This window comes from Bolinopsis microptera, chromosome 8 (genome assembly GCF_026151205.1).
Source record: "Bolinopsis microptera isolate Bmic1 chromosome 8, MBARI_Bmic_1.0, whole genome shotgun sequence".
In the NCBI taxonomy this organism is placed as follows: Eukaryota; Metazoa; Ctenophora; class Tentaculata; order Lobata; family Bolinopsidae; genus Bolinopsis; species Bolinopsis microptera.
In genome coordinates, this window is record NC_087079.1 from 4,586,292 (window position 1) to 4,602,734 (window position 16,443).

General features: G+C 44.0%; 3 protein-coding genes across 3 annotated transcripts in view; 1 reads left to right on the forward strand and 2 right to left on the reverse strand.

The window, feature by feature from the left end:
• LOC134820062 (uncharacterized) overlaps window positions 1-16,418 on the reverse strand; it is a 71,996-nt gene extending 55,578 nt beyond the window's left edge. Inside the window, exon 1 of the mRNA XM_063830282.1 lies at window positions 16,413-16,418. The gene's annotated coding sequence lies outside the window, so the exon portion shown is untranslated. The remainder of the gene's footprint in view (window positions 1-16,412) is intronic.
• The window catches only part of LOC134820093 (interaptin-like), a 72,551-nt gene that overhangs the window by 7,078 nt on the left and 49,030 nt on the right, over window positions 1-16,443 (forward strand). The window contains exons 7-9 of the mRNA XM_063830314.1: window positions 7,686-7,835; window positions 8,120-8,223; window positions 15,872-15,992. Coding sequence (XP_063686384.1) covers window positions 7,686-7,835; window positions 8,120-8,223; window positions 15,872-15,992 — 375 coding nt within the window. The remainder of the gene's footprint in view (window positions 1-7,685; window positions 7,836-8,119; window positions 8,224-15,871; window positions 15,993-16,443) is intronic.
• Window positions 9,328-12,286, reverse strand: LOC134820063 (uncharacterized). Its single transcript, XM_063830285.1, has 4 exons — window positions 11,378-12,286; window positions 10,627-11,121; window positions 10,350-10,443; window positions 9,328-10,125 (listed from the first exon to the last, which is right to left on the reverse strand). Exons 1-4 carry the CDS (start codon window positions 11,602-11,604, stop codon window positions 9,853-9,855), a joined length of 1,089 nt encoding a protein of 362 aa, XP_063686355.1. The 5' UTR covers window positions 11,605-12,286; the 3' UTR covers window positions 9,328-9,852.

Below are 16,443 nucleotides of genomic sequence, written 5' to 3' on the forward strand. Positions count from 1 at the left end.
TGCTCATGCCCAACCATGCAGCAACTACCCTAAATACGCATCAACAGCCCCTAAATTACGTAATTACTGCCCCCAATCGTGTGCTTGACTGCTCGTTTGCAGAGTTTCTACCAGAAAGTGGACAATTATATTGCAGCTGGTCAGACAGACAGTCCTACTTATTGTAGCAGTGGTGCAGCAGTGCAGCTGTGAGGCGTGAGCTGGTCAGACAGACAGTCCTACTTATTCAAGCAGTGGTGCAGCAGTGCAGCTGTGAGGCGTGAGCTGGTCAGACAGACAGTCCTACTTATTCAAGCAGTGATGCAGCAGTGCAGCTGTGAGGCGTGAGCTGGTCAGACAGACAGTCTTACTTATTGTAGCAGTAATGCAGCAGTGCAGCTGTGAGGCGTGAGCTGGTCAGACAGACAGTCCTACTTATTGTAGCAGTAATGCAGCAGTGCAGCTGTGAGGCGTGAGCTGGTCAGACAGACAGTCTTACTTATTCTAGCAGTGGTGCAGCAGTGCAGCTGTGAGGCGTGAGCTGGTCAGACAGACAGTCCTACTTATTCTAGCAGTGGTGCAGCAGTGCAGCTGTGAGGCGTGAGCTGGTCAGACAGACAGTCCTACTTATTCTAGCAGTGGTGCAGCAGTGCAGCTGTGAGGCGTGAGCTGGTCAGACAGACAGTCTTACTTATTCTAGCAGTGGTGCAGCAGTGCAGTTGTGAGGCGTGAGCTGGTCAGACAGACAGTCCTACTTATTCTAGCAGTGGTGCAGCAGTGCAGCTGTGAGGCGTGAGCTGGTCAGACAGACAGTCCTACTTATTGTAGCAGTGATGCAGCAGTGCAGCTGTGAGGCGTGAGCTGGTCAGACAGACAGTCCTACTTATTGTAGCATTGATGCAGCAGTGCAGCTGTGAGGCGTGAGCTGGTCAGACAGACAGTCCTACTTATTGTAGCAGTGGTGCAGCAGTGCAGCTGTGAGGCGTGAGCTGGTCAGACAGACAGTCCTACTTATTGTAGCAGTGGTACAGCAGTGCAGCTGTGAGGCGTGAGCTGGTCAGACAGACAGTCCTACTTATTGTAGCAGTGGTGCAGCAGTGCAGCTGTGAGGCGTGAGCTGGTCAGACAGACAGTCCTACTTATTGTAGCAGTGGTGCAGCAGTGCAGCTGTGAGGCGTGAGCTGGTCAGACAGACAGTCCTACTTATTGTAGCAGTGGTGCAGCAGTGCAGCTGTGAGGCGTGAGCTGGTCAGACAGACAGTCCTACTTATTCTAGCAGTGGTGCAGCAGTGCAGCTGTGAGGCGTGAGCTGGTCAGACAGACAGTCCTACTTATTCTAGCAGTGGTGCAGCAGTGCAGCTGTGAGGCGTGAGCTGGTCAGACAGACAGTCCTACTTATTGTAGCAGTGGTGCAGCAGTGCAGCTGTGAGGCGTGAGCTGGTCAGACAGACAGTCCTACTTATTCTAGCAGTGGTGCAGCAGTGCAGTTGTGAGGCGTGAGCTGGTCAGACAGACTGTCCTACTTATTCTAGCAGTGATGCAGCAGTGCAGCTGTGAGGCGTGAGCTGGTCAGACAGACAGTCCTACTTATTTTAGCAGTGGTGCAGCAGTGCAGCTGTGAGGCGTGAGCTGGTCAGACAGACAGTCCTACTTATTGTAGCAGTGGTGCAGCAGTGCAGCTGTGAGGCGTGAGCTGGTCAGACAGACAGTCCTACTTATTCTAGCAGTGGTGCAGCAGTGCAGTTGTGAGGCGTGGGCTGGTCAGACAGACAGTCCTACTTATTGTAGCAGTGGTGCAGCAGTGCAGCTGTGAGGCGTGAGCTGGTCAGACAGACAGTCCTACTTATTGTAGCAGTGGTGCAGCAGTGCAGCTGTGAGGCGTGAGCTGGTCAGACAGACAGTCCTACTTATTGTAGCAGTGGTGCAGCAGTGCAGCTGTGAGGCGTGAGCTGGTCAGACAGACAGTCCTACTTATTCTAGCAGTGGTGCAGCAGTGCAGCTGTGAGGCGTGAGCTGGTCAGACAGACAGTCCTACTTATTCTAGCAGTGGTGCAGCAGTGCAGCTTTGAGGCGTGAGCTGGTCAGACAGACAGTCCTACTTATTGTAGCAGTGGTGCAGCAGTGCAGCTGTGAGGCGTGAGCTGGTCAGACAGACAGTCCTACTTATTCTAGCAGTGGTGCAGCAGTGCAGCTGTGAGGCGTGAGCTGGTCAGACAGACAGTCCTACTTATTGTAGCAGTGGTGCAGCAGTGCAGTTGTGAGGCGTGAGCTGGTCAGACAGACAGTCCTACTTATTGTAGCAGTGATGCAGCAGTGCAGCTGTGATGCGTGAGCTGGTCAGACAGACAGTCCTACTTATTGTAGCAGTGGTGCAGCAGTGCAGTTGTGAGGCGTGAGCTGGTCAGACAGACAGTCCTACTTATTGTAGCAGTGGTGCAGCAGTGCAGCTGTGAGGCGTGAGCTGGTCAGACAGACAGTCCTACTTATTGTAGCAGTGGTACAGCAGTGCAGCTGTTCAGACAGACAGTCCTACTTATTGTAGCAGTGGTGCAGCAGTGCAGCTGTGAGGCGTGAGCTGGTCAGACAGACAGTCCTACTTATTCTAGCAGTGGTGCAGCAGTGCAGTTGTGAGGCGTGAGCTGGTCAGACAGACAGTCCTACTTATTGTAGCAGTGGTGCAGCAGTGCAGCTGTGAGGCGTGAGCTGGTCAGACAGACAGTCTACTTATTCTAGCAGTGGTGCAGCAGTGCAGTTGTGAGGCGTGAGCTGGTCAGACAGACAGTCCTACTTATTCTAGCAGTGGTGCAGCAGTGCAGCTGTGAGGCGTGAGCTGGTCAGACAGACAGTCCTACTTATTGTAGCAGTGGTGCAGCAGTGCAGTTGTGAGGCGTGAGCTGGTCAGACAGACAGTCCTACTTATTGTAGCAGTGGTGCAGCAGTGCAGCTGTGAGGCGTGAGCTGGTCAGACAGACAGTCCTACTTATTGTAGCAGTGGTACAGCAGTGCAGCTGTTCAGACAGACAGTCCTACTTATTGTAGCAGTGGTGCAGCAGTGCAGCTGTGAGGCGTGAGCTGGTCAGACAGACAGTCCTACTTATTCTAGCAGTGGTGCAGCAGTGCAGTTGTGAGGCGTGGGCTGGTCAGACAGACAGTCCTACTTATTGTAGCAGTGGTGCAGCAGTGCAGCTGTGAGGCGTGAGCTGGTCAGACAGACAGTCCTACTTATTGTAGCAGTGGTGCAGCAGTGCAGCTGTGAGGCGTGAGCTGGTCAGACAGACAGTCCTACTTATTCTAGCAGTGGTGCAGCAGTGCAGCTGTGAGGCGTGAGCTGGTCAGACAGACAGTCCTACTTATTGTAGCAGTGGTGCAGCAGTGCAGTTGTGAGGCGTGAGCTGGTCAGACAGACAGTCCTACTTATTGTAGCAGTGATGCAGCAGTGCAGCTGTGATGCGTGAGCTGGTCAGACAGACAGTCCTACTTATTGTAGCAGTGGTGCAGCAGTGCAGTTGTGAGGCGTGAGCTGGTCAGACAGACAGTCCTACTTATTGTAGCAGTGGTGCAGCAGTGCAGCTGTGAGGCGTGAGCTGGTCAGACAGACAGTCCTACTTATTGTAGCAGTGGTACAGCAGTGCAGCTGTTCAGACAGACAGTCCTACTTATTGTAGCAGTGGTGCAGCAGTGCAGCTGTGAGGCGTGAGCTGGTCAGACAGACAGTCCTACTTATTCTAGCAGTGGTGCAGCAGTGCAGTTGTGAGGCGTGAGCTGGTCAGACAGACAGTCCTACTTATTGTAGCAGTGGTGCAGCAGTGCAGCTGTGAGGCGTGAGCTGGTCAGACAGACAGTCTTACTTATTCTAGCAGTGGTGCAGCAGTGCAGTTGTGAGGCGTGAGCTGGTCAGACAGACAGTCCTACTTATTCTAGCAGTGGTGCAGCAGTGCAGCTGTGAGGCGTGAGCTGGTCAGACAGACAGTCCTACTTATTGTAGCAGTGGTGCAGCAGTGCAGTTGTGAGGCGTGAGCTGGTCAGACAGACAGTCCTACTTATTGTAGCAGTGGTGCAGCAGTGCAGCTCTGAGGCGTGAGCTGGTCAGACAGACAGTCCTACTTATTGTAGCAGTGGTACAGCAGTGCAGCTGTTCAGACAGACAGTCCTACTTATTGTAGCAGTGGTGCAGCAGTGCAGCTGTGAGGCGTGAGCTGGTCAGACAGACAGTCCTACTTATTCTAGCAGTGGTGCAGCAGTGCAGTTGTGAGGCGTGAGCTGGTCAGACAGACAGTCTTACTTATTGTAGCAGTGGTGCAGCAGTGCAGCTGTGAGGCGTGAGCTGGTCAGACAGACAGTCCTACTTATTGTAGCAGTGGTGCAGCAGTGCAGCTGTGAGGCGTGAGCTGGTCAGACAGACAGTCCTACTTATTGTAGCAGTGGTGCAGCAGTGCAGCTGTGTGGCGTGAGCTGGTCAGACAGACAGTCCTACTTATTGTAGCAGTGGTGCAGCAGTGCAGCTGTGAGGCGTGAGCTGGTCAGACAGACAGTCCTACTTATTCAAGCAGTGGTGCAGCAGTGCAGCTGTGAGGCGTGAGCTGGTCAGACAGACAGTCCTACTTATTCTAGCAGTGGTGCAGCAGTGCAGCTGTGAGGCGTGAGCTGGTCAGACAGACAGTCCTACTTATTGTAGCAGTGGTACAGCAGTGCAGCTGTTCAGACAGACAGTCCTACTTATTGTAGCAGTGGTGCAGCAGTGCAGCTGTGAGGCGTGAGCTGGTCAGACAGACAGTCCTACTTATTCTAGCAGTGGTGCAGCAGTGCAGTTGTGAGGCGTGAGCTGGTCAGACAGACAGTCCTACTTATTCTAGCAGTGGTGCAGCAGTGCAGCTGTGAGGCGTGAGCTGGTCAGACAGACAGTCCTACTTATTGTAGCAGTGGTGCAGCAGTGCAGCTGTGAGGCGTGAGCTGGTCAGACAGACAGTCCTACTTATTGTAGCAGTGGTGCAGCAGTGCAGCTGTGAGGCGTGAGCTGGTCAGACAGACAGTCCTACTTATTGTAGCAGTGGTGCAGCAGTGCAGCTGTGAGGCGTGAGCTGGTCAGACAGACAGTCCTACTTATTGTAGCAGTGGTGCAGCAGTGCAGCTGTGAGGCGTGAGCTGGTCAGACAGACAGTCCTACTTATTCTAGCAGTGGTGCAGCAGTGCAGCTGTGAGGCGTGAGCTGGTCAGACAGACAGTCTTACTTATTGTAGCAGTGGTGCAGCAGTGCAGCTGTGAGGCGTGAGCTGGTCAGACAGACAGTCCTACTTATTGTAGCAGTGGTGCAGCAGTGCAGCTGTGAGGCGTGAGCTGGTCAGACAGACAGTCCTACTTATTGTAGCAGTGGTGCAGCAGTGCAGCTGTGAGGCGTGAGCTGGTCAGACAGACAGTCCTACTTATTGTAGCAGTGGTGCAGCAGTGCAGCTGTGAGGCGTGAGCTGGTCAGACAGACAGTCCTACTTATTGTAGCAGTGGTGCAGCAGTGCAGCTGTGAGGCGTGAGCTGGTCAGACAGACAGTCCTACTTATTCTAGCAGTGGTGCAGCAGTGCAGCTGTGAGGCGTGAGCTGGTCAGACAGACAGTCCTACTTATTTTAGCAGTGGTGCAGCAGTGCAGCTGTGAGGCGTGAGCTGGTCAGACAGACAGTCCTACTTATTTTAGCAGTGGTGCAGCAGTGCAGCTGTGAGGCGTGAGCTGGTCAGACAGACAGTCCTACTTATTCTAGCAGTGGTGCAGCAGTGCAGCTGTGAGGCGTGAGCTGGTCAGACAGACAGTCCTACTTATTGTAGCAGTAATGCAACAGTGCAGCTGTGAGGTGTGAGCTGGTCAGACAGACAGTCCTACTTATTCTAGCAGTGGTGCAGCAGTGCAGCTGTGAGGCGTGAGCTGGTCAGACAGACAGTCCTACTTATTCTAGCAGTGGTGCAGCAGTGCAGCTGTGAGGCGTGAGCTGGTCAGACAGACAGTCCTACTTATTCTAGCAGTGGTGCAGCAGTGCAGCTGTGAGGCGTGAGCTGGTCAGACAGACAGTCCTACTTATTTTAGCAGTGGTGCAGCAGTGCAGCTGTGAGGCGTGAGCTGGTCAGACAGACAGTCCTACTTATTGTAGCAGTGGTGCAGCAGTGCAGCTGTGAGGCGTGAGCTGGTCAGACAGACAGTCTTACTTATTGTAGCAGTGGTGCAGCAGTGCAGCTGTGAGGCGTGAGCTGGTTAGACAGACAGTCCTACTTATTGTAGCAGTGGTGCAGCAGTGCAGCTGTGAGGCGTGAGCTGGTCAGACAGACAGTCTTACTTATTGTAGCAGTGGTGCAGCAGTGCAGCTGTGAGGCGTGAGCTGGTCAGACAGACAGTCCTACTTATTCTAGCAGTGATGCAGCAGTGCAGCTGTGAGGCGTGAGCTGGTCAGACAGACAGTCCTACTTATTGTAGCAGTAATGCAGCAGTGCAGTTGTGAGGCGTGAGCTGGTCAGACAGACAGTCCTACTTTTTGTAGCAGTGGTGCAGCAGTGCAGTTGTGAGGCGTGAGCTGGTCAGACAGACAGTCTTACTTATTGTAGCAGTGGTGCAGCAGTGCAGCTGTTCAGACAGACAGTCCTACTTATTGTAGCAGTGGTGCAGCAGTGCAGCTGTGAGGCGTGAGCTGGTCAGACAGACAGTCCTACTTATTGTAGCAGTGGTGCAGCAGTGCAGCTGTGAGGCGTGAGCTGGTCAGACAGACAGTCCTACTTATTGTAGCAGTGGTGCAGCAGTGCAGCTGTGAGGCGTGAGCTGGTCAGACAGACAGTCCTACTTATTGTAGCAGTAATGCAGCAGTGCAGTTGTGAGGCGTGAGCTGGTCAGACAGACAGTCCTACTTATTGTAGCAGTGGTGCAGCAGTGCAGCTGTGAGGCGTGAGCTGGTCAGACAGACAGTCCTACTTATTGTAGCGGTAATGCAGCAGTGCAGCTGTGAGGCGTGAGCTGGTCAGACAGACAGTCCTACTTATTTTAGCAGTGGTGCAGCAGTGCAGCTGTGAGGCGTGAGCTGGTCAGACAGACAGTCCTACTTTTTGTAGCAGTGGTGCAGCAGTGCAGCTGTGAGGCGTGAGCTGGTCAGACAGACAGTCCTACTTATTCTAGCAGTGATGCAGCAGTGCAGCTGTGAGGCGTGAGCTGGTCAGACAGACAGTCCTACTTATTGTAGCAGTGGTGCAGCAGTGCAGCTGTGAGGCGTGAGCTGGTCAGACAGACAGTCCTACTTATTCTAGCAGTGATGCAGCAGTGCAGTTGTGAGGCGTGAGCTGGTCAGACAGACAGTCCTACTTATTCTAGCAGTGGTGCAGCAGTGCAGCTGTGAGGCGTGAGCTGGTCAGACAGACAGTCCTACTTATTTTAGCAGTGGTGCACAAGTGTAGCTGGTTAACTTGAAACTCTTATAGTTCTCCTCTTATCAGAGTTCTAGTAGTAGTACAGTGTACACGAACACATTAGATTGTTGTTACTGAACAGTGAACTCCTCAATCACAGCCCTTGTTACCAACAAAAGAACAAACGTTATTATATATCCATCAAGTTGTTAAATCTTCATAATATTAGTAACCGGCTTAACTACACTATTTCACAGCAAAAAAACGTGGATCGTGACATAAATAGTACAGAATGTGATCTAAGCAAATAATTGTTCAGTTATTATTGCGTTTCAGGAGAAAGAACTGCGGAAAGTAAAGTTAGAGTTAGCCGAGACAATGAACGTGAAGATGGAGAAAGGGAGCTTGGAGAAGTTGCGCAGTGATCATACTACACTGTCTATTGATATGGAACGCATGCGCGCGGAGCGCAACCATCTCAATGAAGTAGGAACCGTTTTCGTTTAAATATTTAAAATGTTCAGCAGGAAAATTATTCTTCGCTAAATTGAGATAATTCATTATCATTAGTATACCTAGTCGTGCAATCCGGCCCCAACTTCCGAACAAATTCACAAATCGAGGTTTTGAAAAACGATCTGGCGACAGAAGCCTTTCCTCTATATTTTAAAGGGTTCGTGGAAGTACTGCATTATATAGTTATATACTATATTCAGTTTTCAGTGTTTACAACTATTTACTCACACTTACTTACATCACCCAATTTCTAGGTTCTGGCTCAGTACAAGACTCAATTGTCGGAGATAGAACAAGATAAACGAGCCCGGTATCACGAGCTATTGGAGATAAACGACAGAATAGCTGAGTCTGAGAGGTAAGATAAACGACAGAATAGCTGAATCTGAGAGGTAAGATAAACGACAGAGTAGCTGAGTCTGAGAGGTAAGATAAACGACAGAATAGCTGAATCTGAGAAGTAATATAAACGACAGAATAGCTGAGTCTGAGAGGTAAGATAACCGACAGAATAGCTGAGTCTGAGAGGTAAGATAAACGACAGAATAGCTGAGTCTGAGAAGTAAGATAAACGACAGAATAGCTGAGTCTGAGAGGTAAGATAAACGACAGAATAGCTGAGTCTGAGAGGTAAGATAAACGACAGAGTAGCTGAGTCTGAGAGGTAAGATAAACGACAGAATAGCTGAGTCTGAGAGGTAAGATGAACGACAGAATAGCTGAGTCTGAGAAGTACCTATAGCGATAGCTTGGGTTCGAAGATCGGTATTCAGTATGAACGGAATTCGGTCGAGCAGAATCTAATCGAATACCGAATATACATTAGTCCAGATCGTCATATTGACTCATTATGTTCATGTTCTGGAAATTTCTTCTAAATGTTACCCTTCTTACAGAAAGCTGCTCCTAAAGCAAATTACCGATTACGGAGGTCCTATTTATAAAGATAAAGGCCGAGGGGCCACATACATATTTACATACAGACTACAGAGGGGCCACATATAACTATATAAAGTCTCGAATGGGATCACGTACGGAAATATTTATGTAGTCATGATCAATGACTGGGTGTTACAGTCTCTATCAGTGAAATTAATCATACTATGGTAATATTATGTTACTATGTTTAATGTTAGTCACCGAGTGCCATATAACGCGGGAATATGAACCTGTTTACTCAGTACTCTGCATACTGGTTGTTATGGTTGCTGAATGGTATAACATCAGCCTTTATGCAGCGATAATATATGATATTTAACTTACACTGTTCATACGACCTCTGTTTAAATGTTGAGGTAGATCACACGATTCAAGATCTAATTTTAGACCCTCAATTTATCATGCATTCATGCATTGCTCTAAAATTTAAATTTTAAATTTTACGAGTTATTACTGCATTTATTCTCGGACATGTTTAGAATTGCACGAAAATATCGCACTTAAAGAAATAAAACATCTGGACTGTTGTTCAGGGTCGAGAAAATATACGAATCTTTCAAAATGGATTAGATAATTTAAATTACAATATAGGTTATTTATTTACAAGGTGTCACTGTTTTAAAAGTTCAAAAATTTAACCTAAACACAATCAACCTATCTTACATGTATATATGGGTTCAGAATATAAATGTTTCATCAGAGCATTACAGAGCTCATTGCAAGTTCCTTAGCCATATCTATAAGTTATCTGTAATCTGACCTAATCTATCAATGATTATCTATGACCATGATCAGTATCGTCTTTAAAATTAAAATTTTAATCATGTTATCATATAATATAAAATTGGGCAATCAAATTTCAAATATTAATCAAACAGTATTTTGTTTCCCAAATAAAGGATTGAGATTTAGCTGCAAATATAAATTCACAGCGCAAAACTTCAAAGTTCAAATCGCCTATTCTTGATTTGCTATCTCAAGCTTAATCTTATTCATAAAATCTGGGCCATCAAAATAACCTTTCCAACTAAATTCCTCCCCATGTTATTCAATGAACAATAAAACTAATTTTGATATGAAACTCAGTTTCATAAATATGTTTCCCATCAGGCTGACACCCTACAGTCACTCTCACTGCATTGTCTACGCACGCTGTCGTTTTGTTGTATGTTTCAAAATCAAAGTCTTTTCGATGTGGTTTTAACATTTGGAAATCGAAAACGTTTTCCCATCTGTTCTGATGTTTTATCTCCTGCCAGTCTGATGTAGCTTTGGTACCGTAGAATGTCATTAGTTGAGTGCTTTTTTTGAGTTGAACCGTCTGAAATGGTGAACAATTTAGCCGAAAGTCGAAATTTAGAGACATATTTGCTTTTGACTGACAAAAATAGCGGTATGAACAACTTCTAATTTGCATTTGAATAAATCTAATTTCCAAAAGTTAAAATTGCCTTGTTTTTGGCAGGTCGCATATGAAAAAAAGGAAAAAAAAGAAGGAAAAAAAGAATAGAAAATTAAACCAGGAAAGGGAAATGTGTTACGTACCTCGCCACGTCGACAGAACAATCTTATTCCTTTTCCAAACTGCCTCTTAAATTCAACAAAATTGGTTGATTCGGGGGACGTTATCTGGAAGGCCCTGAAACGATTCAGAATTAGCCACTTCATCAAGTACGTCATCAATACGTAATCAATAGGTCATCAAGTATAATTACATTTGTAATAAGCAATGTGAAAATAATAAGCTCTGCGTAAGTTATCTATAATAAACTACCGTTCCTATGAAGGTGAACACAAATCAGTAAAAAGTGTGAGAGCTCACCTAAATTCAGTAGTTTCCGGGTGGTCACTCTCGTGTCTGCTGTAACTGATACATATCTCCGTATTATCAACCTCGCTCAGCGGTATCAGCTCGTTCTTTAGCAGCGTATCTCGCTCAAACACCTGGATCATGACAAACTTCTTCAGCTCGGACTCAGGAACTGTGATGATTTCACTTCTCTTCTGATTGTTCAAGTGTGGATCAGGATGTGAGAGGGTGAGGGGGTCAGGGTTAGTTTGGAGCCACTGGTGGATATTGCGGTCACGTACTCCGGGTGAGAGTTGGGTTGTGGGGTCCCCACTACATCTGAGTATCGAGGGTTTTTTTAAGGTTATTCTGCTCGGCCTTTGTTTTTCGTAGGACACAGACACGGTTTTAGGGGAGCCAGTTGGGGTTTTGCGTCGTTTGCGGTTGGGAGGGCTGGCGGGTGGTGTGTTGGAAATGAGGGGTTTTAGATCTGTGGCCATGGCGTCCTCGTTCTCTCGTTTACAACACCTGAAAAAGAATCGGAGTTTAATTAACTTAATCAATTAAAATCATCAATAAAAAAACTGCGTTCATTAAATATAAATTAGTTGGATAGTCCATAAGTTATGATCTAATTTGAGTAAATTCAAATAAAATCAGTTCAACTACTCGTGCACGTTCAAAGTAGCAAATGAAGACAATCCCAGAGAAGCAGATGTGTACATTTAAAATACTGCAAATAAACTTAAAGAAGCTGTACTAGTAACTAGTAACTAGTAACTACCTGGCATTGCTGCTTGGTGCCCAACACGGACAATTCAAATACATTTCTTTCAAATTAGCGAGAATATTTTCAAGTTCGGTGGTGCTAAAAGCGGACAACAGGTTCCAGTGATGAAGCTCGATTCCGTCTTTAGCTTGTGGCAGTTCTTTACTTCTTGGTCTCTTCTGGCCTTTAACAGGGCAATAATGCGCTGAACTCAGGTCAGATTTATTGGCTAAGAAACGCATAATGTTAACAAAGTAACTCAAAGAGAAACGCAACGTATAATGCAAGATAGGAAATAAACTACATCCAGCTGCTCTCTGTTATATATAACGGCTGATCACATTACCAAAAGTAGAACACTTTTGGATTCGCCCGCACAGTCTACATGATAAATCATATGATAACAGCTAAAATATGTTAGTTTTGCTTTCCCCTAACTCTAAACTACCCCCCACTTGCAAGACAGAAACAAAAGTACGGAAAGAATATTGCGCTGCACGCAGCAAACTAATTACATTAAGCTGCACTAGGCGCGGCGGTATCATGTACTGCCTATACACCTAGCACAATGAACGCGAATGTAAAAGTAAACGTAATGTAACCGTGTTTAACTCGTAACAAAAAGCTCAGGTATTACAAAAATAAAACTTGGAAGTTTGTCACTTAATAATGATTTAAAAATTTGCCGTATGAGGGGGTTGGAGGAAAGGGACAGGGCTATATTAAGAAATAGCGTATCGCGTTACACATCCTGGCCAACATCATTAGATTTATAACTCTGAATAATATGCTGCATAATATTCTTATAACACTACAAGCAGTATCCAGTTAAGGATGATGGGTGTGTGCCAATTAGTTATGCATGTTCAGAGAAGGCAGGTCAAACAAAGAGCTAATACATTAGAATGAGAGCAGGAACTGCTCAGCTGGTGTGGTCGAGAAGTGGGCCATCAAGGAAATGAAGATTGTTATATGACACCTTTATTTTATGATGTACTTTATATACGTGACGTTCCATGACGTCACAAGGCTCGATAACAGGCCGTTTGAAGTACGTCATTTTTCAGAATTATCCATTTTGTTGTATTAAGTTTGTGACCGTGCTATATTAGGGGGGTGACGACTTCCTCTTTGAGGTCATCATATCATATTAAGCAAAAGTAACGTAATTTAGTGACGTTATTAAGTGACTTTATTTAGTGGAGGGTAAATATTGGAATGCCGGTATTATATAGTATATTATATAGTCTGCAATAGTGCACTGTTGAGTAGTAATACGAATTCTTGGAATTGTTTTGAGATTGTGGTACGGTGCAATCATATCTTCGTATCCTTATTTGTCCTGTACAGCATACTGGATCTTACGTGAATGAATAACAATGAAATGACGTGTCCTTGTTAAGTTATAACTGATCGAAATCAGACAAAAGTGTCTCAATTATCCTCTCTAAATATAATAATGATATGAATATTGCAATTAAATATTCATCGAAAACAAACCAGTTGTAACTTTGTAACTTTGAAAATGAACATCACTACATAAAGTTAATAGCAATGAGTTCGTTATGGGAGTGGGTCACATAGGATGTATTGTATACATCAGCATAGTACAATCACTTCATTATCATAATGATATTATGTACGAGGTAGTACATCTCATTAAATTGAGTTCCAGTCAATACTCTCTCTTGGATTAGGAACTCATTTTAGGAGTTAATACTCGTAAAAGTAATAGGCGAAAGTTCAGAGCGGATATATCGGTACAATCTATCAAATAGCAAGCATCAACCAATTATTCTGAGCATACAATAAGCTATTTAATTGTGAACGTCAAGTACTCTAGAGTGCAAATTGTGAGTTTTAAATTGATAAACAATCAATGGATTAATGCAGACCCAAAACTAAAATTATACAAAGCTGATGTCAAGCTAATGTAACAAAACCAATTTACAAAACCAATTTACATCAACTAACATCAACTGAAAACTCCACAAGTATCATCTTTTGTGTTAATAAAATCAAAACTTCAAAAGTGTTCATCTCGAAACTCTAAAATACGTCACCCTGACATTTGACAACGAAAGTGCACAACACGAAAATAAGATATTCGCAAATTGTACAGCTGCTGTAGTGCTGTAGGCTTTTATGAAAAGATATGATATGAAATCACTGGCCAGTATTGAATGATTTGATGGAAACTTCTGGAAAGTTCCAGAGCTATTTTCTGGAATGATATGAGAAGTTTCTGGAATATGCGTTTAAGTAATCTTTGCAGACTCACAGTTGTAACTATGATAACTAGTAGTGTAACTATGGTAACTAAGTTGGAGGAACTAAAATGTATGTAGATTAGTAGTTCAGTAGTAGATTCGCTCGATTCATTAAAAACTTTTGAAATGGGCCGCTGCTAAAAACATCTAAATTCGGTACTCAACATCTACACTCGCTGTAAAACATCTCAACTCGGTGCTGTCATTATAAATACGCGTGAAATTAAATTTCAGACTTCTCTGTACTTCACGTCTGAGCCTGTTTACTAATCCTTTAGCATGGAAGTGATGATATTGGCCGCCTCATTCCAGACATCAGATGTTGTCGGATCTTATAATTACACTATTTGTAGTTATAAACGACCCAAGTTATAAATTATAGTATGTTATATAATAAACAAATATCGGAATATACCAATGGAGCACGTCTAAAAATGTAACAAATGCCAAATTCTTACAGAAAACTTTCCTTGTCATTTAAAAAGAATCTGGAAAGCGGAACTGTGGAGCATTGAACAAGTTAACCTCAGATTCAGCAAGCAAGAAAACCATTTAGAATTTTTTTCCCTACTCTTGCCGAAGGCAAAAAGATCGTAGGGAATAAGTAATCGGGTTTGGATATATGAGGTGGCCCGACAGTCCTACGGTGTCGACAAAAGTCTGCTCCTTCGTAATATAGACCACTCCCCTATAATTATGTGTATTGGAAGCGTCTGTTATGCTGCGCGCGACCCTAGCCATGTGTTAATTAATTACAGTGAAGTTCCTCCTTCGCAAAGTTATTTTCCGCAATTTTCTGGATTCATTTATTGTTGATGCGCGCGGCGCTACATCGGTCAAATAAATCGTCAATTTTTACCATGCGCGAATCCCACTCATTTATTATTTTTTCCAGTCACACTTTTCACTCGAAAGAATTAATGGTACAAGATACAAGTACATCGTAGGGAAAATTGATCGTGCGTGGTTTTATTTAACCGCGGCGAAAATTCTTGTTGGATGTGTAAACTAATTTAAACGCAAAACATCATGAGGAGATAAAGAGAAGATTTACAACAATCAAGAAACCAAAAATGGTGACATAGGTAATAACGCTCCAACCGTACTGAGTTTCCAGAATCTCGGAAAATTCTATAAATCTGCAACAATGTCGTAATTTTTCAGAAAGGCGTGGTTCCTACTCTTACTTTCACGGTAGATTTAGACGACTATTAGCAATAGTCTATTACTAATGCTATGCTACTCAAAACACATGTTCATTTCGTGACTCGTCTATTCTGTGTCCCAGTCACGTCAGGATTATGTAGTATATGTTTTCTAGTTATATAATAACACAGTAGCAGTGAAGTAATACTAACGTCTAAAATACCTAAATAGCTAAATACTGCACTGACGACTATTTCTAATAGTCGTCAATGATCAGATGTGGATCTATTTTAAAACCAGAAATAAGATGATGATGTTGCTGCGCTGACGTGTTATCTTAAATAGCAAGTTAGAGCTGTTATCTAAAAGCGGAAACGACTGAAATCTTTAAATGTAACGTCAGCAGAAACATTTAAAATGAAAGATTGAAACCAAGATTTATTATTTATCATCGATGATTCGCCCGTTTATTCAGTGAATGTTCCACGGTTGATTGATTGGGACTGAAGGATGAGACAATATTTACGAGAAAGAAATGTAATGTACAATAATAATATTAATGGTTAAGATATTTGAAAGTCTACCTAATAAGAAAAGATAATAAAAAGGCACTACACAATGGCATGTCCACTTATCGATATATGCATGGTATCTTAAAAATTGGCAAAAGCTTAGCACTAATGCATGTGAAGACTAACTGGTCATGTATACAAAACAAAAGAAACTAAGATACTTATACACTAACTGGACTACCGTATATTCAGATGTTGACAAAACTCAATTAATATGGTGACTGTCTAAGCACTAAGAACGCAAGTTAACTCATACAACAATTTTATCAACACAACAAATGGCACCATTTTGGTTTTGCGACTCTTTAGACTTTTAGATTATTGACCAAATCTATCTGCTTGTGTCTCTGTTCAGGGGAGCGGTCAAGAAAATAGTTTTGTTGATCTAAACGAATTTCAACTTTCTTGCATTATTTAACTTTATATGGCTTGCATATTATATATATTTTATATGGCTTTCTTGCATATGTATGGCTCAAAAAATCACTGCTAGTTTCTTAAACAAATCTTTCGCTCCACAGGTCCATGGCGGAGAACAAAGCAACAGAAAAAAGAGCAGTAGAAACGTTGAGGCAAGAAAGTGAGGAGCTGAGAAAAACTATATCAGACCTGAACCTGCAGCGGGAGCAGATGATACATGAGGTATGTAGAACTACTAAATCTTATTATCCACCGCAGATTTTGTCGTAGTGAAATAATGTACTAGTTAGGGCAAGAATTGCTGTTTATGGGTCAATCTGTGAACAAATTCGTAACAAAGGTTTGTCTACAGGAATGTGTTGTCCATAGTCCCAGGAACCACCAAAAAAAAACCGTCCAGCTGAAACTTTTGGGCAAAAATTTTTATAGTCATTTTTCTCCAGGAACCCATACGCCCCACCCCTAATATTGGTTATTCGGCTCCCGAAGGTCTTGAGATCTCCATAGGGGGTGCAAAATGACCGCAATGGCCACATTATGGCAGGCGAATGATAGTTTCAGAACGATTGGAGCTTTATTTTTCGAAATAAATGGAATTTTTCGAATTTTTTCTCAATTTTATTGAAATTTCGAAAAAAAAACACCAAATTATTTTTAACGCTTATTTCAAATC